The sequence below is a fragment of the Anastrepha ludens genome, chromosome 3 (genome assembly GCF_028408465.1).
Source record: "Anastrepha ludens isolate Willacy chromosome 3, idAnaLude1.1, whole genome shotgun sequence".
NCBI lineage: Eukaryota > Metazoa > Arthropoda > Insecta > Diptera > Tephritidae > Anastrepha > Anastrepha ludens.
Window position 1 is genome coordinate 8,782,520 of NC_071499.1, and position 26,835 is coordinate 8,809,354.

A 26,835-nucleotide genomic window follows, 5' to 3' on the forward strand; every position below is an offset into this window, starting at 1 on the left:
ATTAAAACGTTGTATGGCATTGGCAACAAAATGATAAAAACTATTGGGTGTTTCCCTGCGATTATGGATTTGGATGGGGTCGAAGTCAATATAGAGTTCCACGTTGCTAGGGAGCTCAATATAGTATTTTGTACTACGCGATTTTGGGCAAGGATATACTGAGGCAAGTAGACGTCGTCATTGATAGTAAATACACATGTAAGTTAACACAGTCAATATTCTCTGTTCATAAAAAATGCAGAAACAGCAAAATCACATTTTGTGCGAACGGAAGTGATCGAGATATATGTATGTATATGTGGCAACCACTTGTTATTTTGTCGGCGTTTAATTACTATCTCCGGCTCGGATCTATAGGACTATGAATAAGTTCGTGCGGGTTTTTTTCGAAATTTGAAACTTTATTGACGTAAAATGGTTACAAATTTAATATTCAAAATATTGTCCATCGCTTACTACTACTTTTTCCCATCTTTCTGGCAATTCACGGATTCCCTTTGTGAAAAATTCGGTCGGTTTTGCCGCAATCCACGAATCGATCCATTTTTTGACTTCATCGTAATTACGGAAGTGCTGGTCAGCCAGGCCATGTTGCATCGATCGGAAGAGATAGTAATCGGATGGCGCAAGGTCTGGACTATACGGCGGGTGGGGTAGGACATCCCATTTGAGCGTTTCTAAGTATGTTTTGACCACTTGTGCAACATGTGGCCGAGCATTGTCATGTTGCAAAATAACTTTGTCGTGTCTATCGGCGTATTGCGGCCGTTTTTCTCGCAGTGCTCGGCTCAAACGCATCAATTGTCGTCGGTAGACATCCCCCGTAATCGTTTCATTCGGTTTCAGTAGCTCATAATACACAACACCCAGCTGGTCCCACCAGATACACAGCATAACCTTCAGGCCATGAATATTCTGCGCCGACGTCGATGTTGAAGCATGGCCAGGGTATCCATACGTTGCCCGACGTTTTGGATTGTCGTAATGGACCCACTTTTCATCGCCAGTCACAATTCGATGCAAAAAACCCTTTCTTTTGTGCCGTTGAAGCAGTTGTTCGCATGCCATAAAACGGCGTTCAACGTCTCTTGGCTTCAATTCATACGGCACCCAATGGCCTACCTTTCGGATCATTCCCATGGCTTTTAAACGTTTGGAAATGGTTGATTGATCAACTCCCAAAGTTTTTGCAACCTCTTCTTGCGTTTGAGCCGGATCTTGATCGAGCAATTCCTCCAATTCGGTATCCATGAACTTTGGCGGCGCACCCTCGCGTTCTTCGTCTTCCAAGCCAAAATCACCACTTTTAAAGCGTGCAAACCACTTCTGGCACGTTCGCTCAGATAGAGCATGCTCACCATAAACTTCCACCAAGATACGATGACTTTCGGCTGCTTTTTTCTTCATATTAAAATAATGAAGAAGAATTCCCCGCAAAAACACATTATTTGGCACGAAATTCGACATTTTCAAGTGTGGTAAAAATATTGTTGTTTACGCTTCAAATAAAAAACTTATACTGACGTTTGTGCCTTACGACAGTAGCTCTCCAATGAATGTTTGGAAATGTGGATCGATGGAATAATAATCAAGTTACGCCATCTGTTGTAAAACCGCACGAACTTATTCATAGTCCTATATTTTAACAATAAGACATATCAAATAAAATTTCCATTCGATTCCTGGATTTTGGACTCTAAGCACGTGTTTTGCTACATATATATCGATAAATTGTAACAAAATAAGAATTTAGTAAGTAAGCAATTTGTATTAGAGAGTAAGCAATTTTGTACTATAAAAGACGTTATCAAATAAAGCAAGCAGGTTCAGTTGAAACTTACAATCATTATTACGAGTCGTGGCCTGCAGTCGATAACTGGCGCCCAACATAAATTAAACCTTCAAAAAAGTGTGAAACGGATAAATCCTACAAGATTTTTATTTAAAAAACAAAAAAGGATACCACATTTTCTAGTTTATTGAGTGATTAATTAAGCTCTCAAAAAAAAAGTGTGAAATAAAATCCTTAAACCACAAAAACTTTATTAAAAATCAGGATCAAATATCCTAGCTTTCAAAAAGTGTGAAACGGATAAATCCTACAAGATTTTTATTTAAAAAGGATACAAAATTTTCCTGGTTATTGAGTAATTAAGCTCTCAAAAAGTTTGAAATAAAATCCTTAAAGCATAAAAACCAGGATGAAATATCCAAGTTCATCGATGAGACCACATTGAAGCACAACCGCCTGCAGCCGCCTACACTACTACCTTGTGTCACCGACAGTTTGCCTGTGAGAGGGCAATCGCTGGTTGACGTTCGAAAAGAGTAGTCGTCGGTTCGTTGAAGGTGCGAGTGGATGTTCCTGACACCAGTGTATTTCTTTTAATTAATTATAAGTTTTTTTAAATATAAATTTTAACCAGAATAAATATAAATTGGCTATTCTTGACACTTATAATGTGACACCACCTGTACCCAAGTAAGGAAATAAACCTCCAAAAAAAGGAAAAATCAGGACGTCCAATTAATGATCAAAGTAACGCTGTTCCTCATATTATTGTAAGTTATTTATATATTAAGAAATTGTCTTTATATAAAAAAAAAGCACACCTAAATTATTTTAAAAGATAAATTACCGTAATTCAATAAAGATCATAAATAAAAAATAAAAAAATGGAAAATATTGAAAATGCGATAACGCAGTTAACAGGCGCGCTCAATTTGCAAATCGAGCAGATGAGAGTTATGAGCAGTAGAATAGTGAATTAAAAAATAGGGTTAGTCCTCCTTCAACAAATAACCCCGTAACCTTTGCGCCAGCAACAGAGGCGGAACTCAACGAAATGAGGAGGTTGCCAGACTCTGTGAAAGATTTGCAAATCTTTGACGGAAATCCGATTCAATCTATTTCATGGAACTCCAGTGTAGAATCTATTTTAAAAGATTACGAGGTAATCCAAACCAGACCCATCTTTCGTGCTATAATGCAGCATATTAGGAATAAAATAAGAGGACCGGCGGATACAGCCCTAATCTCTTACAACAAATTTAACGATGACTGGGAAAAAATTAAGACCAGCCTCTCCTTACACTACGCAGACAAGCGTGATCTCAGAACTCTAGAATACAAACTAACAACCTTAAGCCAGAGAAATTCTAGTGTAGACCAATTTTACGCAAGGATTAACTATCAACTCTCACTTATAATAAATAAGATTAAAGCTCAGGTACATTCAGAGGAAGCTGTAAGCGCTCTGGTAGATAGCTACAGGAATAGGGCACTCGATGTTTTCATTAGAGGAGTGCAAGGTAAACTCTCGAGGACATTAATAATCCAAAAGCCGGAAACACTACCTGAAGCCTATGCTTCCTGCTTAGAAATTCAAAATATGAACCTAAGAAATCATTCGATTTAACCAAAAAGTTCCTACAATGCGAACTACAAAAAAAAAACAATTATTCCGCAAATACCAAATTCATCAAACGAATTGAACGTTCGAGAAAAGAATAAAATGTATAATTTTAAAAACCAAAATAACACTAGGCAAACTCAACCACAAGGACCACCTCCAAGGCCTACACAGCCAAACCCCCCTGTTCCAATGGAGGTTGATCCATCATTGCATTCTCAAAAGGTAAATTATATAAACAGACCAAACAATGCACACCCTACGAGGTCACAGAATACCTCAAATATACCAAGGGAACAACCAAAACTGTATAATATTGAGTCAGAAAATGAAGAAATTGATGAACAAGAGAATGGCGAGGAAATAAATTTTATGATAGGCGCCGATCAAGCCTTCCTTACATAAATTACCACCAGGGAGCTGCGACGGATACCTACCTACCAACTATGTAAATAGTGAAATATTTTAAAAAAGCCAACCTGCAGCATCGTTTACCTACGTCTTTGAAAAGCCAATGCCCTACTCGATGGAATTCAAATTATATAATGCTCAAATCTATTTGTGATAATTGGGTTGAAATTATCAGGGTTCTTGATGGAAATGAACAAGGCCATAGATTATTAGATATAAATATATCGATTATTAGAGTACTCGTGGAACTATGTAAGGGTTTTGAAATTGTTTTTAAAAAATTACAGCTTTGTAATTCTCCATCATTATGCTTTGTTTTGCCTTCAGTTTTGAAAATTAAAAGTCTTTGTGAGCCGAGTAGAGAAGATCTCGCTCCAATTTTAATTTTGAAAGAACGGGTAAATCAAAATATTGATGAAATATGGGTAGACAATTTAAGTTGATGACACAAAGCTGCATGCTTCTTATACCCACCAGCTATAAATATGCAGCAAAATGATTTAAGTGTTATAAAGGATTTCTGCATTGCTCGCCTTAACAGAGAAGCTTTTATTTCTGAACCCACTTCTGCGCAATTTATTGATCATGAGCCTACAAGTTTGACCACTCCACCTCCCTCAGCATCACAGCATTTAGCTAATCAAAATACCTCAGATGAGAGTATTGCAGATTTCACTAGTTCCATTTTGTCTCCTAACAACGATGCCCAGTTCTTTTTTCCTCACCTGTTTAGACGACCTTCACTTATAATAGAAATACCTGAAGATGAAGTGAAGATATATATTAGGGGTGTCCTTATTTTGGGAAAGTTACTAGATCATCGTTCACCGGGTCTAATTTTTTTCCTTTTGGTATAAAAAAAAATAACTGCAAAGTTTGAAGCCGATCGGGCTTCATTTGATGGACCCGGAAATCGCTTATATCTGAAAGATCCACTAATAGGTGTAAAAAAGACGATTTTTTCACTTTTTTACTTTATTCTGTATTTTTTTGCTCATGGTTGTTGCTTTTTTTTATTAAATTACATTGAATAAATATTATTACATTTCATTTCAAATATATTTAACAAAAAAACCACCTAACAGGAACATTTTTCATTTAAATTTACAGCATGTCAAATGAAAATATAGTCGATTTCGTATCGTTTTTTGTTGGGGTTTTTTTAAATATATGTAATTATATTTTTTTTCAATCCTACATTTTTTCAAATATATACGTATTTTTCCCTTTTCCACTAAATCGTCCTGCATGTCAGCCAACCCCGCGCAAGGGTCGTGTGCGACTCGGCGCCACGCCGGTAGGTGGCCGCGCGAGTCTTCTCTCCCATAAATGATATTATGCGCAGCGGCTTCAAAGCGACTTTGATATTTTGACAAAAAGTTTATCCCTGTGTCGTATAAGTGCTGCATCACACATCAAGTGCTTTCTGCGAAGTTTATTTGGAACATATGGCAAAAAAAATATCACCATGTCGGATAAACCATCGACCTCAAGTCATTCAAGTAGAAGATCTGTGAAAAATTTGAATAACATTGATTTGATCGGCAACACTGCGCATCAGATCACGGGCGCCAAACTTCCGTGCATCAAACAAGTGTTACAAGTGATGTTCCATAATATGCGATTTGTTGGACTTACTGCAAAAGACAGTGCAAAATTGACCATAAGTGCAGCTGTAATATTTTGGCAACAAGCTCGCATTCCAATTATTAATGATGATAAGTGTGTGAAAAAGCTGATGAAAGTTTACGACCAATGGAAAAACATACAAAGAACTGTCCCAGATAAAAGGTCAAATGCACAAAAGCAAGTTGCCGAACAATTTACTCAAAATCTTGATGATTTGTTTGATATTGCCATCGGTGATGCGTTGGAAAAAATTCGAATTGAAGAGGACAGAGAATTTTTAAAATTGCAAAGACAAAAAGGTCGTCCAGGCTGCATGGTTGGTGTCGATATGAAGTTATATGGGCGAGAAAAACGTACGCACGAACGACAAGAAAAAGAAGAAGCGCGTAAAAGAAAACGCGAGGAAGAGATGGCTAGACCTTCAGGTAATTTATTGCAATATGTCATAATTTCAAAAATCATATTTGATTGTGAATTTTTTCAGATGTCGTGAATTGTGATGATGAAGATGCTGAAATGCCATTTTGTGAAACGATTGATGAAGAAAATGAACCGATTGACGATGACTGGGAACCAGAGAAAGTAGCTGGTAACGCAACATCCGCCAAAAAAAGAGGCCGAAAAGAATTCATCACAGCAAGATTGGCTGCTGCACTTGATAATGCTAAAGTTTCGGATGGTATGGCCGTGCATATCCTCATTGCAGCTGCTGAAGCATTTGGAATACGGGCTGAAGAGTTAGCTATCAACCGTTCAACTATTCATCGCGCTCGCCTGGAACATCGATTGGAAGATACAAAAGATGTGATGGCTCGGTTTCCCGACAACGTAATTAAAACTTCAGCTTATATTTAATTTTTATTGGGTTTTCAATTTTTCATTTTAAAATAAATTTTTTAGATAAATACCGTTGGATCATTAGTTGTTCATTGGGATGGCAAACTACTACAAGATTTGATTGGTAGACTCAAAGTTGAGCGCATAGCAGTTCTTGTGAGCTACAATGGGACATCCAAGTTCCTCGGAGCACCGAAAATTGAATCGTCAAGTGGAGAACACATTGCTGCTGCGGTTCACGAGACATTAGTTAAATGGAACATTGCGGAGTACGTGCAAGGCAAATGTTTTGACACAACTTCAAGTAATACCGGCACAGAAAAAGGAGCTAGTGTACTCTTGGAAAAGAAACTAAAGCGTCAGTTGTTAGATTTATCGTGTCGACATCATGTTTACGAGATTCTTCTGTCGAGCGTTTTTGAGGTCAAATTATCACCTAGCTCGGCACCAGAAGTTCTAATTTTTGAAAGATTTGCCAAGTCTTGGACAAGTTACGATTTGGATTCGTTTTGCAGTGGTCTCAACGAAAAAATGGTTCTTTTGCAAATTGATCAAGTTGAACAAGAGAACATCAAAAAATTTTGTTTTGATCAGTTGACAAAGAATCAAATTCGAGACGATTATAAAGAGTTTCTCGAATTGGTTCTTACATTTCTTGGAGCAGGACCGTTCAACTTCCGTACACCAGGACCACCGAGTAACGCTCGATGGATGGCAAAAGCTATTTATTGCTTGAAGATTTTCTTATTTCGACAACAATTTCAGCTTACAAAAAGAGAAGCGAATGGTTTGCGCGATATTTGCATTTTTCTCATCAAACTTTATATCAAGCCATGGTTCAGATGTACGAATGCTATAGCTGCTCCTCTCCAAGATTTGAACTTCGTTAAGGCTGCTGTTCAATACGATCAAACTGATTCTGCAATCTCAAAGGCAGTTACAAAAAAATTGACTCATCATTTATGGTATTTGTCGGAAGAATTGGTAGCCCTAGCCTTCTTCGATTCAGATGTGTCTCACGAAGAGAAACGCCAAATGGTTGAAAAATTACAATCCAAAGAGCCAGTTGTGAAATTAAAAAACGGTCGAACATATACTAATTTATCAACATTTGAAAATTACACTTTGAAAGATTTCGTTTCAGAAAATACGAAGAAATTTTTCAACCGCTTTGGTTTGTCAACAACGTTTTTAGAGTTTGACCCATCGACTTGGGAAACGGCATTTGATTACGAAGAAGGTTGGACTTTTTGTCAAAATTTGTTTGTTGTTAATGATACAGCTGAAAGAGGCATCAAATTTATAAAAGATTTTAACAGAATTTTGACGAACGACGAATTATTATATTATATATTAAGGAAACAGTTGAAATTACCGTATACTTCAACGTGATTGAGTGGTGGAAAGAAAATGAAAAAAAGTTTCCTCAATTATCAAAATTAGCGCTGCAAATTCATTCACTGCCAGCTAGCAGTGCAGCTGCTGAGAGGTCTTTTTCACTGGCTGGCAATATCATATCAGAAAAAAGGAACCGGTTAGCACCAGGCTCGGTAGATAGCTTGCTATTTTTAAATTCCTTCTTTAAAAACTTTAACGCTTAGAAATTTACACTTTATTAAGGATAAAAATAATTTGAAATCGTTTTTTTAATTCAAAAGCGTTTGAGAAATTTAAGGAAAATTTAGCAAATGTTTCTGATTTTTTTTAATGCTAAAAATTTGTATGCATGTTCAAAAAAACTTAACCAAAAAAAAATTTGAGTGTCATAAAAATCAGTGCCAAAATATATTTAATATCATTAAATGTGTTCTTTATTTTAAAAGTTTTTATATTTTAAGACTTTTGAAAAGATGAAATTTGTAACTGTAGTACAAAGTTTACATCCGTAGCTCATAAGAGTTTTTGAAACTACATTAATTAAGTATAATGAAATGTTTTTCCATATAACTCATAGAATGTAAGGATTTTTAGTACTAAGCGAAAATTATGGATCTCATGAAATATTTTTTTTTTTTTTTGTCAAATATTGGAAATATGATGAACATAAAATTATTAGATATTAAAATGATGAGATTAATTTCCATGATTAGTAGCAACTCTTTCCTTATACTCTTGATGATTCTTCAATATCTCCATTTAGTTCAGGCCGAAGATAAGGATATTCTAGTATCTTCTCCCTATTCAGCCATTCCATTGAATTACAAGTTCAACGGGACGAATATATTTATCAATTCGACTATTCATATTCCATCTGCTGAATCTCTAAATATCATCCAACATCTTTATATAGTTAGATACTCAGGAGATAAAATGCTGGGAGCGGAGGTTAAAACTTGTTCCCACTTAACCCCCGAAGAGACAGGTCTATCCATATTAGATAAAGATGTAGTTGAACAAGTTTATCAGGATTTAGCTCTTACTAATGAATCTGACACTGACAATGAAATCTCAAGTAAAGTCTCCAAAGAAAATAATATGACAAATATTACTATAAGTACAGGGATTCTTACAAGAGAATCTAGGGAACGTAAGTTAGCTATCTTTAATCCCTTAGACAAATCAGTTATTCCTGCTTTCGATCCTACAAGTTCTCTGGCCTTCGGAAGGAAGGTTAGGGCTAGTTTATCTAACCAAATAGAAGAAGTGAATTTACATAGAATATTGACGGGTAATCCTAAATTGACTCCCAGTGAGCAATATGATAAGGAAACTGAATTGTTAAAAAGTTCTCTAATAGTTTATAGAAGGTTAACTAAATTAGTTGCTACTAATTTAGGAGAGTTAGTTAAATTATCTGTGCACACTCCATCTCCTCACTATACAAAACGTTATCATATCAAGAATGTTATAAAATGTCTCAGCACACATCTAGACTCCTTAATAATATAAAAGAATCTATCCCCTAATCTCCATTTAATTCAGGCCGAAGATAAGGATATTCTAGTATCTTCTCCCTATTCAGCCATTCCATTGAATCTTACTTCAAGCATGCCTTATCCGTCCAAGCTGGTATTGAGGATTTAGGAAGATAGCTACGTAGCAGTTAAGCTGAATATCCAAGCGCAACTTGGAGAAGATGCCAACAGTACAGTGCACTTCCCCGAAACGTCAACAGCAGCAGTTGTTAAGCCCTCGTCGCATCTGCCAAGATTATCATTGCCAACATTTAATGGCGATGACGCAGACTAAAAGAACTTTATCACTTTATTTACCCAGATTATTGCTCGTGAACTAAGGCTGTCGAACATCGAAAAATTTAATTACCTTTTAACTTGTTTAAACGATCGCATTTTATTTTCTTTTTAAAAAAGATTCATGAAAAAACGTCGAAATTTCGGTCGTTACACCGGACTACTACCTTAACTACTACCCTATACGCATAACCTTCGTCGAATCGTCGAACAGAAAATAGAAATATCGTTGTAACTTTTTAATATGCAGGATGATCGCCATACCTTTAATTGTCAACTCAGTATTCATTGAGCTCTCTTGGGAAGCTTACGTGTGAGGCGCGTAGTTGTGTAGTTTTTTGAGATTCCGAGAAAATGTACGTCATTTCGACGAATGGTTAGTATTTGTGTACTTTTTTTTCGTAGTCGCTCACGACATACTTGGGCTACAAGTAAAGGGAGTAGCTCAAAAAGAACATCTTCAATTAATATTGTACTTTTTTCTAGACGACCTGCCCGACCTTCAATGGAAAATTTCATCTCTATTCAGCCGGCAACGAGGCAACACTATAGCTTGTTAATATTGTGATTTTAAGATTTGTGTATTTTAAATGAAAATGAAATACCATAACCTATTATCATCTTGCGATGAAGAGGGATCGGTGAATCCCGAAACAGCCGTCTATGGTCGAGTTTTATAATAGTACAAAAGGTGGAGTAGACACGTTCGACCAATGTGCTCAGTAATGTCATGCAACAGAAAAACCAATCGTGTCTTTTGCCGCCAATGTGTGTCTTTTATGGTATGATATCTTGTATATATCTTGTATCTTGTATCAACAGCTACATACTTTATTGCCATAACGCTTCTGTACTGGGACAATAAATAATTGCCCGGCGTGAGTTCATGAAGCAGCTACATTCAAAACTTGTAGAACCTTGGCTCAAAACCCGATTAGAGTGTCGCACAATGCCACGGAATGTAAAAGACAATATTCGAAATGTATTAAAAGGAAATGGGGTCAAAAGTCACGATGAAAGTCTGTCATCAACCAACAATGAGTTTCAGCCAGTAGAAGTACCCAATCCCAATAAGAGAAGAATCTGTAATCTCTGCTCATATAAAAAGAGACGTATGACAAAGTCATCATACTCGAAATGCAATACAATATGCAAGCTGAGTAGACGTGTTTTTTTTTTGTGCGCTGCAGTTATTTCTGATTTACTTGCGTTTTTGCCCAGATAATTTGCATTGTTTTTAGCGAATACGTGTCTCTTTGAACACTTATAGAACACTCTAATTCTGTGGTCGCGAAAATAATTTTGTGTGCGATAATACAAAGTAAAGCAAAATAAAGCAGAAAATTTTGCTAATTATAACAAGCAAGAAATGGCATCAAGAGGAAAAGTCACACGCCAAACGGTATCCACTCCACAAAGCAGCGCGAGCATTCTATCTAAAGGGGAGAAAAAAGGGAGCCCGCCTCCTCCTTTCTGGCTTGAGCGGAACAACTCGAGTTGCAGAGAAGGAGTATCATCGAAGAGATTTCCGAAAGAGTGAAAACTTCCGAGAGCGAGTGATGCAGCGGTTCGGCGAAATTGCGGCTGAGATGGCGAATCTGCGGAAAGCCATGAAAATAATGGAATAACGCGTGGGGAAAGCTGAAGCTGAAGCGCAAATCCAAATGCATGGTCAATTACAGGGTGAAATTGCGCTATTGAAGACTCAGCTGGATGAGTGCCAAAACCAAGCAGTCTCCACCGATCTCATCATCAACGGCTTGCCGCACATTGAAGGTGAGAATATTGACAATATTTTTGGTAGCCTCAACATGCCAGCGCCACAAGTTTCCTCCGCCTTTCGACTGCGTAAGCAGAGCAACTCTACTACGTCTGCTGTTATAATTACAATAAATTCTTCTGCTGATCGCTCAAGATTATTCAAATCAGTGGCTAATTACAGCAAAGCCAAAAAGCGGCCACTATTACTCTGCGATGCTGGACTCAAATCAGAAGGCAAATTAAACATACACGAATGTCTCACAAAAAGCAATCGCGAACTAATGCGTTTTGTTATGCAGCTCAGGCGAGAACAAAAAATCACAGCCGCCTTCACTATTCGTGGTTATGTGTATGGACACGTTCGCCCTAAATGCAAAGCAGTTAGAGTGACTAATATCGATTGCATTCAAAATGCAGTTGCTGCAGCCACCTAATGATCCTTGATAGACAGTTAATGCTGAGAATTTCTAATATGTATCTATGTTTATGCTCTACATACTCTCTGTTATTTTATTCTCTTTCTTTATGTTATTGCTTTTCTCTTACCTTAACACATCTTGTATTACTTCTTAATTTTCTCTGTTATTCTAACTATTGCATTTTTTCTGTTTATTGCTCTTCTATCTTTGTTTATGCCAATCATTTTTGCAAACACACATGCACACATATACTCTTGCGTGCTCGTGCTTTGTTGTTTCTGTTTTTGTTCAGTGCTCGTACTACTCAAATTTATAGGTCTGTTTGGCAATAATAGCTCGTCAAAATGACGAATGGTTATGTCGGAAAGGGCAGCTTAGAAGGTTATGTGTATAGGGTTAAAAGGGGCAAAGGGCCTTTTTTTGCAGTTCCCGCTGAGAAAGGAAAACGGCAAATATGGATAAATTCGTGTCGAATGGATCTACGATGGAAAGATTTGATATGTGTAGACCGTTTTGCCCAGGCGGATATTGCCCATACGGGCCAAACCGTAAGATTATTACCAAAAGCCATTCCCAAACCTGCATCCCTTTGCGCAAGTACGACAAATTACATGCCACCGATTCCAGTGGAAAGCCATGGTGATGATTTTGGACAATTAGCGTAGTATCGAGTTTTTAGTTTGTAAGAAGTGTCAATTCTAATAATTTGTATAGGACTAGTTTGAGGTGGCAAATACCTGATTCCGGTATTTTAATGAAAACACCGTAATCAGATGTTGAAAAAAGAAAAAATTATAAAGAAATGCTTAAAATACAGGTCCGCTTTCGCGATGGCAGAAGAGATGCCTAACGTTGAACAAAATTTTGATACGCCAGATAAATATTTATAAAATAATGATTTAATTAATTTTATAACGTAATATTATATATTAATTAGTGCCATTAGGTTGCATATTTCTTTACTCGTAAGTAAAGTGACGGTTAAGAATAGTGAAACTCAAACGGAGTAAGTGAACAAAAGCAGCATTTATTCGTTGACAATTTCAAACGCAAACTATTCCTGGAATGTCGAATCCATTTATATCATTCCTGTAGGGTATTTTTGTTTTTGTTTTTAAAAACTAATTTCCTTAATGGCTGACCTAGGCCCATTTCCTTTTGACAAGTGTAGACGGCGGTTCGGTGATATTTTTGTGCTTAAGAAATTTTGCATTATTTGAAAAGCAGCAAAAATACAAAACGCGGGACGCGTAATATGTGATGGCGTAGTGGTTCACGCGTTGTTCTATATACATATCTGCAATCGCGAGTGCAATAAACTCGTCTCGCAGAAATTACAACCGGTGTTTTTTTTTCTTTTGTTTAGTACAGTTCGATTTAAAGGCAAAAGTTTCGATTCCGCAACACTAAACCATATTCTAAAGTTAGTATAAGAATCATAGCAAGCCATGTACATTTTGTTCAATCGTTATTCTTAGTGTTCATATGTATAGTTTAGTTGAAATAAAGCAACCGTAGCATTTACACGTGCGTTTCCTTTTTCCGGATATATAAAGGTAATATAACCTTACAGTTAGTAAGAAACCACTTTCTAGACTCTGGGTTAGTGTGGAAGGGGAAAATTTTAACTTCAAGGACCATTTGCGATCTGTTGAAGCCCACTACAAATTCGGATGTTTGAATAACATTCAAATTAACCGACGAGCATATTTCGAATAGGTAAGCAAAAATATTCCTCATACTTTATATTTTAAAAGGATAAAATCCAAATGGATTAAATAAAATTAATATAAATTTGAATTAAATTAAATAATTTATTTTTCAATCAATTTTTCAAAGTTATGTTATAAATACAGGTATAAAATCAATAAAGTTGATGTATATAAAATGAATTCACAAGCATGCTACAACTTTGTTATCCACAATTTTTAAGTGTACAGTTTTAGATGTAAATTATAGCGATCGATTTTCCACAAAAAAAAAAAATGCCTTGCACATGCAAGCAAAAAGTCGACCGTGGTCAGCCGAAAATACAATGTTCCAAATGCAAGGAACTTTTCCATTTGAAATGTGTTAACCTGTCGGAAGCTGATGCTGACTTTTTTGTGAAGTTTGAACGTGATTTTCTTTGTGCAGTTTGCACTAAATTGCGGCGAAACTCAATTTGCTCCCCGCCTCCACCCCGCAATACACCTGATGCATTGCCGCCGGTGGATGATCCTATTGTGATTGTGCCAGAAAAGCAACAAGGACCATCTGTTCCGCCCGTTATTCAAAAGGTAAACAATAGTCAACAGAAAGACAGAGAAATGGAATCTGCTCTCATTGCTGTTGTGCAAGATTTAGCTGGGCTTAGAGCAGAGAATGTTCGTGTGCTTTCTCTGCTGACAACTCTTTACGACGATAAGCAAATGCTACTGGGGAAGGTTGATAACCTACAATCCGAACTTCTCTCTATGAAGAGATTATTTAATAACTGCTTTACTGTGGTTGCTGTAACTTGTAATAAATTCGCCTTGCATTCCTCGTGAGTGTAGTGACAAAGGTAACGGTAGTAGTGACAACTTAAGTTACCAAGCTAACGAAGTGCTGTGTAAGCAAAGCAGATCATTAACAAATTTTAAAATGCAACTCCTGGAAAAAGAAGTGGAGTTACTTAAATTGAGGTTACTACGGTGTCCGCGACTTTTTGAAGCTATAAAGGAGCTGATGGCTGACTTCGAGGGAGACCAACATTTGGAAATGTGACGTTCGCAATTACTACTGTAAGGCAATGGCACGACAGTGAGTGATTGAACGCGATATGCAAAACATACTTGAGTGAAATAAGAGAACACAGTAAAACAAAAAGAAACAATTGCAACTATGTTGCAAATCAAAACAAAAGTAAATGATTTGGATGGTGCTGAGTAGAATATCGAACACACATATTTACGATCTAAATATGTATGTTCTGAGGGTATATTTAAGACCTAAAAAATTAAGTAAAGGCAGTTGTGGCCGAGCAGCGAGGACGACTAGTCGTAGTCGTTGGACTCTTTTCAAATTTAAATTTAATAAACTTTTGGAAATCATCACTTGAAATTTTGTATTATTTAACCAAGGAAAGGAGCACCTCATTGAAGAACCACAACTCAAGGTTTTCAAGTATAATTGAAAACATAACTGGCTCAGACGTAACGGACCCAAACATAACTGGCTCAGACGTAACTGTCCCAAACATAACTGGGCAGTCGTAACTAATCCAAACATAACTCGTGCCAACATTCACGTAAGTCGGTCTCGCTCGCACTCACAGGAATGAAATTTTCCAAATTTTCCATGTGATGGGACTATCAGAATGGGCTGGCTCTACACATTTCATCAATTTATTGTATTGCCAATGTCGTGTAAAAAAGACAGCCGGTATAAAATATGTTGACTTGTGCTTCCATCAACGCACTTTCAACATGGGCTGGCAACCATCGTTTCATTTTATACAGACCGTAAATGAAATTCTGTTAAAATTTCAAGTGGTATAAAATATGTTGAGTAAATGTGTTTTATTAAAAATTTTAAAAAATAAAAACGCATAATTAAGACCGCTATTGAGCAGCCAGCCCGCCGGATATCGATTCTAGTATTAAAAAACTAATCTCACACAAAATTTCAAGAAGTATAAAATATGTTGGGTTTTTTGGTCATGAGCTCTCTGTCTATAAGTGAATATTCAGCTTGGATCAAAAAAAGAGATGAATACACTGCACTGTGCAAATACTGTCAGTTGGACATTTCAGTAAGGTATGAAGGTGCTCGAGCTTTAGAAAAGCATTTGGATACAAAAAAACATCAGCAAATTCAGATGTCTCAAAAGAAGGCTGGCTGCCTGGATAAATTTATTGTGAAGGGCAAAGAAAGTACAGACGCAGTGTCAACATCACAAGCTGAACTCATATCGGTATTTCACAACGTTATTCATGTGGGATTGACAGACGAACGAAGGACTACATAAGTGAACATGACTTTTAGATTATAATATAGCATCTCTGCATACTGAACGAATTTAATTGTAGTGGGCATCACTGACCAAACGAGAAGGGCTCGGAACTAAAACGTTACGAAAACGAACTTTCTTTCCGAATAGAAGCACAGGACAGGCCGGACGCAAGCGTATTATAACATCAAATTGAATAAAAATTGTTAACCTTAAAACAAACTTTTATTTGAACGGAAAACGAATCCCACATTCATGGTTTAAGTTATAATAGCATGGATTGTTACATTAAGCTTTGCCGAAGTATTTTTTTTTTTTTTTGATAGTAAAATATTTCATGTGGTCGCACAAAAGCTGCGGTAATTGCACGAAATTTTATATCAGTTGGTCGTGCAGTCGAGATTCGCAGCGAATTTGCAACAATTAAGATAAATGATGTTGATATGTTTCACGTTTAAAGAACAAAACGTTTGTTTATGCTGAAAACGTCTGGGGATGGTTGGCCAGGAAGGTGTATGAGTCCGGAAAGCAGTATAGTACAAAGACAGAGTTAATCGAGAGTATCAAACACGCTTGGTGAACCATATCATTGAATTATATTGAACAACTTTATAATTCAATTCCTAATCGAATTTTTCAAGTTATTTCAAACAAAGGCGTGACTACGCACTACTAATATTACTTAAAAATGATCGAAATTTAATGTACAGGCGTTATAAACTACCATTATTGGTCATCAGCTTTTGTAAATCTGATACTTATTTTCCATTTTATAATCAATTTACGGCCAAATTTTAAGGTAAAAATCGAAATCATTTCTTTTAAAAGCTGCCATTTTGTGAAAATTCACTATTTTGATTAGCCGAACAGTTAATTACTAGATAATCTAATATATTAACAAAATTTGTTTGGTTTTTTGATTTCAGATAATCCAATCCTGAGTTACGATGTACACCGTCAATCGTCTTTTTTTAAAGGAGGTTCCAGAAATCGCCTGCAGCGCGCTCTCTAATCAACATTTTCATAAATAAAAAATTTTGTTACGTTCTTGAAGGATGCTTTTATAACCGCCAAAAATTTTCAAATTAAAATATTCTGAAGTTTCTTCAGGATAAATCCTTGACAACCCGTCTTTTATTTGCTTCATAACTGCGTATAACCCCTTAAATTTAATTTAACGCAGGGGGCGCTAACCTTATGGCCAAATTTTTGTCACATTTTTTTGGACCGTTCTCAAAAACATTCATTAAAAAAAATTCCTTATTGCTACAGTAGCCATTGTTGTTTTATTTTAAAGAGAAATGGATGTAGCACAATATAAAAAAATTTTAAAGTTAGAGCTCTGATGGTTTCGATTTTATTGAGCATTGGCGGTGAGTAAGTACGCGCAGTGTAAGTACAAACCTAGTAAGTAATTCATATAAAATAGTTATATATGGCTAATACTCCAAGTTAACACCTATACACCTACCTATACACGTGCCGCTGCATCAGCATTATCGCTGTTATTCCATAGGGCAACCCAAAACCCTAAGTCAAGGGCAATTGCATATCAAGTACCACGTACTAATGCTTATTTAATTATGTTTTACACGATTGTGAAATAGTTGCACATGCCACCAGTGCATGCCAACCGTGGGAAACTAGGGGCTAAGCCAGCGTACCAAGACACGGCGCACTTGAAGACAGCAGAACGACCAAAACCTATAAAGGCCTGCAGCGCACATCAAGGGGCAGTGGCGTAGTGGACACTAACTCTAGTTGTAACATTTATATGTATAGTTAATAAACTTTGTGATTGTAACTTTCATCTTTTAGTGTTTGATTTGCAGGGCAAGTTGGCCCTTTAATTTTTTTAAGTGTAACGGACCGAAAGTCCTTTTCTTCCATTATTACGCCCCCTAGCAAAAAATATCATCGCCGCTATGACTATGCAATTTTTCGATACCGCCATGTGCATTCTCACTAACATGCATCGGGAGGGTAAATTCAGCGCCATTTTTTAAATTATTAAAATTAAAAAAAAAAAATTCATTTTTGTATGTAAAAGAAGTTAAATAAAAAGCCAATTTTTTTAGGCTAAGTATCGTTTTTCATTTTTTTTTATTGTAAAAAAAAAAGTTCCCGAAAATACCCTAAATTATCGGGACTCCTACTCTGGTACGCCGCATAACGGCAAATATATACAAAAAGCCCCAGTAAACAATACTTTACTATAGTAAAGAGCTTGATGGCAAATATTTAAGATAAACAAATATGAAAGCTAGCTGTTTGCGAAAAGTTGCAATGGCAACCCATCGCATCGCATTCTTCTATTTCTCATTCCCACATTCGCAATTACAAGTGTCAAATTTATTCTATTGCATTTTATATCCGGATTGTTCAAGAGCGCACAGGCGCCGCAGATAAAACAAAATGTAAGTTATTTATTTCTTTGTAGAAGTTAAGGTATCCCTTCTGACCGATCAACCGTTTACTTGCTTTTGTATGCCGAGGAGTTAAGTCAACGCATCAGATTGGATGCTGGGTTAGGCGGTAGAAGTTCCAATGCGCCTAGCAACACCAATAGTGGAATGCAAGTGCAATGCCTTTGCACTAATAAAACAGCAAACAAACAAAATACCCATACTGTTGCCTATTGTTCATAGTGGCAGCAGTTATGAAGATCACCTTTGCAAGAATAGCATAGGTCAGTTGAAGGTGAGACCAACAAAAACCAGTTGTGGGTGCTGGCATTGTTGTTGGACCGTGCACGCTAAAGATTGCAAAGGCAACAGCAATTGCGGGCAATGGGAGTTGGATGGTCAGCGATCAAGCAGTACAAAAGTGAACGTACGAAAGGCGAGTCGTACCGCTTAACATTTAACATATCATTCATATATTCACATATGTAACTTTAGTCGTGCTCAAAAATAAAATAAAGTATAGTATTTAAATACTAAAAACGAGTTCAATTAATTTAGATATTGAAATTTTAAAACTTGTAGCATAAGCACAAATTGGATGATGATGAAATAGTCTCATCCAGTTGTGAAACATCTAATGTAAGCAATTATTTGTTAATCGAGGATTTTTTCTCACCGACAAATATTTTTTGTTTATAAACAATTTTAGACCGAAATTTTGTTAAAAAAAAGACTTTTTTTTTTTTTTTTTTTTTTTTTGAGAAACCGCCATTTTGTCTAAAAAATTTATTTTGCTCATTCCTTCTATTAATTACTAGATTTAACATTACTTGAACGGAATTTGTATGGTTTTTTAATTTCAGAGCATCCAGTTCAGAGATATAGTGGTCAGCGCAAAACGTCCTTTTTGAGAGGAGCTCCCGAAGATCAGCTGTAGCTCCTTTGCAAATATATATTTTTACTAATACCAACTCTTAACCCTCTAACCGTTTAGACCGTCTGTAGATGGTCAATAATTTTTTGCCAACAACTACGCCTTAAATATTATTTTAGAATAAAAAACCGTTACTCCGTACTGTTGTGAGTATGCTTTATATGAAGTGAAGCTAACAATCTCAGTTTTCTCTCTATTTTGAGCGCATAAGTGAAATAAATTATTTTGAAAACTGGTGAAGTTACGATTCGAAAGAAATTGTAATTTTTACTTATGCTGATGCTGATGCTTTAACATTTTATGGTAAGCTTAAAATAATATATATTTTGATAATTTATCATGTTCCTTTGAGTAAGCCGAAGGTTATATGTATGTAGGAAGGCCACACGTAAGGCAGACAAGAAGTGGACAGTATAACTGAATACTGTAAAATGCGACCCTACTGACTGGACGCACGGTCACCCTACCGAATAAGCTAAGCGTCTGACCGAAGAAAAACCGAGGACAGTTTGAATTCGAAGCCCGTACAGGCAACATCGCGAAACTTAAAAACCCGTACACATATATAAATTATATAAGTAAATTGTAGTATGATTATAAGTCGGATATGCCTTAACATTAATATTCATAAACATTTTGTTTTGGTTTTTATTTTATTGTCCACTTATGCATTCACTTTGCTGTGCCGTTTAAATAGAGTATCATATTTCTTAAAAGGTTCATTACACTTGAAATTAAACGCAAACATAGCTAACGTAATTATTTTATGTGCGGCGCGTGAATGCTAGAATCATATTACATAAGTAAACACCGAAAAATTGTTATCGGCTTGCATTGACAAAAATTACTATAAAAACGCTTGTACGTAGTATGTAAGAGACAAGAAAGAAAACAATCGTTTTACAAGCTGGATAGACATCTTGAAATGATAAAATAAATAAATATATTTCAAATAACAAACAATACTTTCTTTAAATCAATACATTTCTTTACATGGCGATCCTGCCAGGATCGTTTTACAAGCTGGATGTCTAGCTTGAAATGATAAAATAAATAAATATATTTCAAATAACAAACAATACTTTCTTTAAATCAATACATTTCTTTACATGGCGATCCTGCCAGCTTGAGCATTGATTTTGCTAAGCTGTTAAAATGCAAGTTTCTTGCACAACCAAAGTGCAAAATGTTGCATGAGTGCTGACAATATCTGCACCAAAAATTGCAATATATTTGCAAGTGCCCTAAAAAGCACCAAATATTAAGTCCTGACGTGATCAGCCAAAACGATCCGTCAGCTGCGGTAGGAAGAACCTGGTTAAGCCATTACAACCAAAAAAAATAAAAATAGATGAACAACCCAGCTCAAGGGCCGCAACCAATCTCCTTGGAGGAATACAGGAGACGGAACGGCCTCAACAAAAAACCAAAAGAGGTTTCCATCCCAAAGGTGAGCAAGCCAAAAAGAAGAGGAGGCTACACCACCAGAATAAAGAGGGAAATAAGCATACTCATCAGGGAGGTAAACCAGCAGCCACCACCATCCTGGGAAAAAGCCAGCGCAATCTGGGAGCGCGTAACCCAACTGGAATTCCTGCTCCAGCAGAGAAAAGAAATTAAGTAAATATACATAAAACACTGTGCATGATTGAATGCAGACAGTTAGAGTCTGTAAGCGTTAACCGCTCGAGACAAAAATAATTTTCATTTATTTCCTTACATGGCAAAGTTAAACAACTTTGGCTTCTGTCGATTATATGGTTGCCTTATAAAAATTTGACTGTAAATGAATAAAATTTACTCAGAAGGTCATTTTTATGAAAATGTTTGAATTGTTATAATATGTTAAATATAATGTGTTTACTTAATGAATGAATTAACTTAACCCTAGAACGGTAACCTGGGGTCTTATACGACCCCAGGCGATTTTAAATCTGGCGCCCCTTCCCTCCCCCTCCGGTTTTCGACAAATGGCCTCAACCATAATTCAATTCAATGCTCGGGAAGCCTCTAGAGCCGGCTGGCACCCTCAGTTGCGTGCTTCCCTTGGAGTGAGAAAGATCTTAAGTGAGCGTGGGGTCGATTAAGACCCCAGGTTACCATTGCCGTTAGACTTGTGTGATTTAACTTTTTTTTTTCTTACAACGAAGGATATTTTTTTGGTGAGTATAGTGTGATTTTTATATGCTTAGTATATATATTATCATATAAATTCTATATTCGCGTTTGCTTCCACTCATAGACGTAAACAATGTCTTCGCGTTACAATTTGAGGTCTCTCGAAGACGTTTCTCGAATAATAACGCAAAGACGAGACGCTGAATATGATGACATCGATAGCGATAATGAAGAAAATTATACGAATGAGGAAAGTAATACCGAGTCGGAGTACGATGCCAGCGAGATAGAGGAAATCGAGGACGATGACCCTGTTGAGGTATGTAAATAATTTTTTTCTGCTCCGATATATTTCGTACGGAAATGTATATGTGTTGATATTTCCAGTCTGTAGAAGATCCAGATGTTCCTCCTCCATCAAAACGCTTGAGATCGGGCTCTGGTTTATCGGCGGAACAGAGCTCAAGTGCGAGCAGTAAACGTGGCCGGAGGAGGAGTATCGTCTCCGGTAAGAACGGGCATAAATGGTTTACCACTCCTCGCGAGCGGGTAACAAACAGAGCACCCTTCGGTTCATTTATCCCTGGCCCTGTTGGGATTGCAAAAGAGGCAAAGACGGCGTATGAGACGTGGAATTTGTTTTTCGATGACGTCATTCTTTCAAAAATCTTGCAGCATACCAACGAGGAAATTCATCGTTACACAGAAGAACGGGAAATCGACTGCACGAAGGATATTCTGTACAAGCCCGTTGACATGATTGAACTGAAAGCTTTTATCGGCTTGATGTACTTTTCTGGTCTCCAAAAAACGAATATGACCTCTTCTGATGATTTGTGGGATACGAAGTACGGCTCCATTTTTTACAAAGCCACAATGTCACAGAAAAGATTTTGCACTATCCTTCGGTTTCTCCGATACGACGATAAAGCTACCCGGCCGACTCGTATCGTAAATGATAAATTCGCAGCCATACGAGGAATTTGGGAAATCTTCATCGAAAAGTGCAAAACTCTCTACAATCCGGCGTCATATTGCACTATAGACGAACAACTGTTATCCTTTCGTGGGCGCTGCCCTTTCAAGGTCTACAACGGAAGCAAACCCGATAAATATGGGATGAAAATTGTCATGCTGAACGACTCAAGGACATTCTATATGGTGAATGCAATCCCATATGTTGGCAAAGTGAATACCGAAAATGAAGAAAAGGTTCCATCTTATTACATCCGGAAGCTGAGCGAAACATTACTCGGAACAAACAGAAACATCACGTGCGACAATTGGTTTTCGTCGATCGAAATTTTCGACAAGATGCTGGAGCACAACATTACAATGGTTGGGACGCTCAGAAAGAATAAAAAAGAGATACCCCCGGATTTCAAAAAGTCAGGTCAACCAGGATCCTCAAGATTTGCTTTCGACGCAACCAAAGTTTTAGTTTCCTTCACTCCGAAAAAAAATAAAGTGGTTCTTGTCCTCTCAACGTTCCACCGATTGAAGGAAATAAACGAAAGCACTGGCAAGCCGGAGATGATCTGTTTTTACAACATGACCAAAGGTGGCACCGACACTTTCGATCAGTTGTGTCACGAGTACACGACAGCCCGAAAAACCCGGAGATGGCCCATGAGAGTTTTTACCGGGATGCTGGACCAAGCGGGGATAAACGCCATGGTTATTTATAATTTTAACAGCCGAAATGAAGCGATGAATCGGAGGGATTTTTTGAAAAGTTTGATCGAATCGCTCACAGTCCCGCAGTTGAAACGAAGGCTGGAGGTGCCTACAATGCCAAGAAACGTCTTATGGTGCATTGAGAATGTTTTAAAAGAAACCGTGCGTCCTAAGCCCCCGCCAGAAATGGGTAAAAGAGCGAGATGTGCCCTTTGCCCGAGATCGGTCGACAAAAAATATAGCGTCAGATGTCATCGTTGTAAGGCACCCATGTGCGAAAGCCATAGGCACGTTATGTGCGACATTTGTGTATTGCGAGATGCATAAGGAATGTTAAGACAACTTTTTCTTGCATTGTAAAACAAAATAAACGTATTAAAAAAAAAAAATTATACATTTTTTTGAGTAAAATCTATGTTTCGATTTCTTCCAAATTCCCAGACTTCAATTCCCGGAATAAATACACTTTTTCGACAATCGAGTAAAACCAACTGTTCTGTTTAAAAACTGTATATTTTCACTTTATAACGGCGTTTGATTTTTTTTATTTCATCAAAAATTAGCGGAGATATTGCAAATTGAATAAAAAAAGTCATTTTCACGAATTTTTCATGTTTTCTACCCTTTTACTTAATTTTTTACTAACTTTTCGGACTGAAAGCGGAATTGCTATAAGCCAACGCGATTCTACATTGAAAAACGAAAAAAATAAGCCCTGATTGAACTCATTTCGTGAAATTTTACCGGAGATATGAATCTTCGAAAATTGGGGTCGTCGATGACCCCAGGTTACCGTAATAGGGCAAAAAAATTAAGGTTACCGTTCTAGGGTTAACATAAATCCAATGTAAAAAAAAAACGAAATATATATCTTTACATTATAAATTATTACATTGCATAAATTATTTGATTTACGGTATAAGGTCCCCAATAGATAGTCTTTCAGAAATGGGAAAAACCTTATCAAAAGTTGATAAACCTAATGCCAATGTAGTAAACGAAGTAGTCGTTAATACTGGCTTAAATTTAATAGAAATTTGCTTAATTATAATCACAGTCATAACCTTATTGATATTAGCATTAAAATTATATGCTATGCATAATAAAAAACTAAAGAAAAAGTATATGAGTAGATCTAATGAGTTAGACAAAATATGAACAAATGGTCCGAAATTCATAAAACTTTACTGATAGAAAAGGAAAATTTCAAAAAATCGTTTAAATGTATTAATAAAAATATACAAATAAAACAGGAAACAGTTAAAAAACATTTAGAAAATTTAGTGTTAGCATTAGAATCAATTAGAAATTTAACTTATATAAATTTCGAGCGACTTACAAAGGATCATCAAAAAGAAGCTCTTGACATATTTTGGCAACTACGAGATCAATTAGTAAAAGTATTAGCCAAATACAACATTCAACAAGAAGTATCTCATTCGATTAATGAGAAAATTTCAATAAATATTATTGAAAACCCACCAGCTAATCTATTAACAAAGCTTGAAGCAGTTTCCTCAGAAACAGATTGTCCAATTACTAATTCAGAAATAGAGTCAGAAGAAGAAGGCGAAATGACACAAACAGTTGTGGAGTTTCTCAGCACGGCTGCAAAGCTAGTGACTGAATTCGATGGTAAACCAGAAAATCTACGGTCATTCTTAGATTCCTTAGAATTAGTTGAAGTGATCAAGGGTGAGCACGAAACTGTTGCTGTTTCACTCATAAAAACAAAATTAAAAGGGAATGCCAGAAATCTCATAGACACAGAAACAACAATCTCTGAAATAATCACAAAACTTAACAGGCCAGTTAAAGGAGAATCGGTAGAAGTATTAGCTGCAAAAATAATGAGTGTCAGACAGAACAATAAACCAGCTAATAGTTATTGTAATGAGATAGAAGCTCTTACAAAAAACTTAGAAAATGCCTATATCACAGATGGGTTGTCGGCAGAACTCGCAAGCAAATACTCGACACAAACTGCAGTAAAAGCATTGACCAAAAACTGCAGCATTGAAAAAGTCAAATTAATAATGGAAGCTGGCCATTTTACAAATATGAACGATGCGATAAGCAAATTCATTGGTAGCTGTACTGAAGCTACAGGACAACAAAACACAATACTACATTTGAAAAGATAATCACGTCGCGGACGCTTTGTCTCGCATTACAATCAATAACTTAAAAGAAATAAATGAAAAGAATCAAAATTTATACAAAATAGTGACTAGATCAATGTCGAAAACGACCTTCGAAATGACGACCTTCGCAATTCCAAGTGACCTAATGATTAATAAATTTGAATATGACGAGCAAGATTCCGGCGATAGCTCAACAGAGTTTGAGCTCATGGTTTACCAACCCCCTGCCAGGGGTTGGAGACCGCGTGGTGCCAATCACCACCTTAAGCAGCGCATTAGATCAAGCTTCCCAAGCGTCTGGACGGAAGTACAATCTTTCTTCGAACAATACAGCATTAAAACATATGATAAGCCCAAAATATATGTCCCAATTAATAACACTGACGTCAGGAAATACAGTAAATTAAAGATTACACCCACGCGATGTTACGTCAAACGAGGAAAATCTATAATGGCATATATAAAAATTGATGACTTATTTGTTAATGGGAAAATTGACGGGATGGGAAAGGCTCGACGAAGTGGCCGACAAATATGGCATTAATAATTTACAAGTGGCACCTAGCGAGAAAATTTTCGAATTTGTCTCGATTAATGATTTTAAAAATAAGGGCAATATGATATTAAATAAAGTAAAAGTAGCGCTACTGAATGAGGTGACCCAAATTAATGATGCTAAAACTGTAATGGACATTCTAAAAAGATACCCTAACGGAATTCGAGAGGCGGGTGTCTGCTCTTATAGGGGAAGAATATATGAATGAGCACGATTCAACAGCTGAAAATATTCAACTAGAGGAGGTAAATTGCATGAAGTGTATATTTTAAAGTGTAACTTACTGATTTTTAGGTAATCCAAATATAAAATAGTTATATATGTATGGTTAATACTCCATATTACATTCAAGTTTGAGTTTGAAATCAAGCGTTTAATTTATTTTTAAAGCTCACGCGCGTTACAACATTAATTTGCATTCTCACTAACATGCATCGGGAGGGTCAATTCAGCGCCATTTTTTAAATTATTAAAATTAAAAAAAAAAAATTCATTTTGGTATGTAAAAGAAGTTAAATAAAAAGCCAATTTTTTTAGGCTAAGTATAGTTTTTCATTTTTTTTTTTATTGTAAAAAAAATGTAAGTTATTTATTTCTTTATAGATATTGAAATTTTTAAACTTGTAACAATTGTATTGAATAAAGATTTCAGCTACTATTCGAAAGGAGGACTCAAATATTGTTTCAATTGCGGGCCGCCAACTGCCGGGACAACACTAGCATAAGCACAAATTGGATGATGATGAAATAGTCTCATCCAGTTGTGAAACATGAAATGTAAGCAATTATTTGTTAATCGAGGATTTTACTCACCGACAAATATTTTTTGTTTATAAACAATTTAAGACCGAAATTTTGTTCAAAAATAGACTTTTTTTTTGTTTTTAAGAAAGCGCCACACAGTGGGAACTTTTCATGTAGACTGCGGTCATAAATCAATTTTTTTCACATCGTTCGATTTGCATGAAATTTTCAAAATTTATTAACAACTAATTAAGAATTGTTGTTTTTAAATTTTAGACCATAATCTTTATTATTTTTCTGTACACAGTATGTCAAAGTTAAGGTATGACAACATACTTGAAATATGGGAGTTGTTCAAAGTGCTATATTTGAATGCTTGTTATTTACATATGAAACATCACACAACATTTCTAAAAATGCAATTCGTAAGAACCATTTTTCTTTATTAAAAATGACAAAAAATAAATAAATTCCTAAAAAATGGAAAAAAGTTGCATGTAGCATATATACAGCCCAAGAAAATGAACATTTATCATTTTCAAAGGACTAGAAAATATATTGCACCGCTGAGCACCGCATTAAGACTTATATCAAATTAAAGCTTGAAAATTCAGCTAAAAGTT

General features: G+C 36.2%; 2 protein-coding genes across 2 annotated transcripts; both read left to right on the forward strand.

The window, feature by feature from the left end:
• The first annotated feature begins 5,292 nt into the window (after positions 1-5,292).
• Positions 5,293-9,314, forward strand: LOC128856485 (uncharacterized). The gene is made up of 4 exons (XM_054091788.1): positions 5,293-5,878; positions 5,938-6,281; positions 6,354-7,358; positions 9,213-9,314. The coding sequence occupies exons 1-4, from the start codon at positions 5,293-5,295 to the stop codon at positions 9,312-9,314; spliced, it is 2,037 nt and encodes a 678-aa protein (XP_053947763.1).
• A 4,332-nt stretch (positions 9,315-13,646) lies between these two features.
• On the forward strand, positions 13,647-17,379 carry LOC128856488 (uncharacterized). The gene is made up of 2 exons (XM_054091791.1): positions 13,647-14,027; positions 17,242-17,379. The coding sequence occupies exons 1-2, from the start codon at positions 13,647-13,649 to the stop codon at positions 17,377-17,379; spliced, it is 519 nt and encodes a 172-aa protein (XP_053947766.1).
• Positions 17,380-26,835: the final 9,456 nt, after the last annotated feature.

Excerpts from the sequence above, each read along its gene's own strand:
- LOC128856488 (XM_054091791.1), top strand. The coding sequence starts at position 13,647 with ATGCCTTGCACATGCAAGCAAAAAGTCGACCGTGGTCAGCCGAAAATA. Across the intron at positions 14,028-17,241 it reads CTGGGCTTAGAGCAGAGAAT|TTGCACATGCCACCAGTGCA; the intron begins GTTCGTGTGCTT and ends ATTGTGAAATAG.
- LOC128856485 (XM_054091788.1), top strand. The coding sequence starts at position 5,293 with ATGTCGGATAAACCATCGACCTCAAGTCATTCAAGTAGAAGATCTGTG. Across the intron at positions 5,879-5,937 it reads AGAGATGGCTAGACCTTCAG|ATGTCGTGAATTGTGATGAT; the intron begins GTAATTTATTGC and ends GAATTTTTTCAG. Across the intron at positions 6,282-6,353 it reads TGGCTCGGTTTCCCGACAAC|ATAAATACCGTTGGATCATT; the intron begins GTAATTAAAACT and ends TAAATTTTTTAG.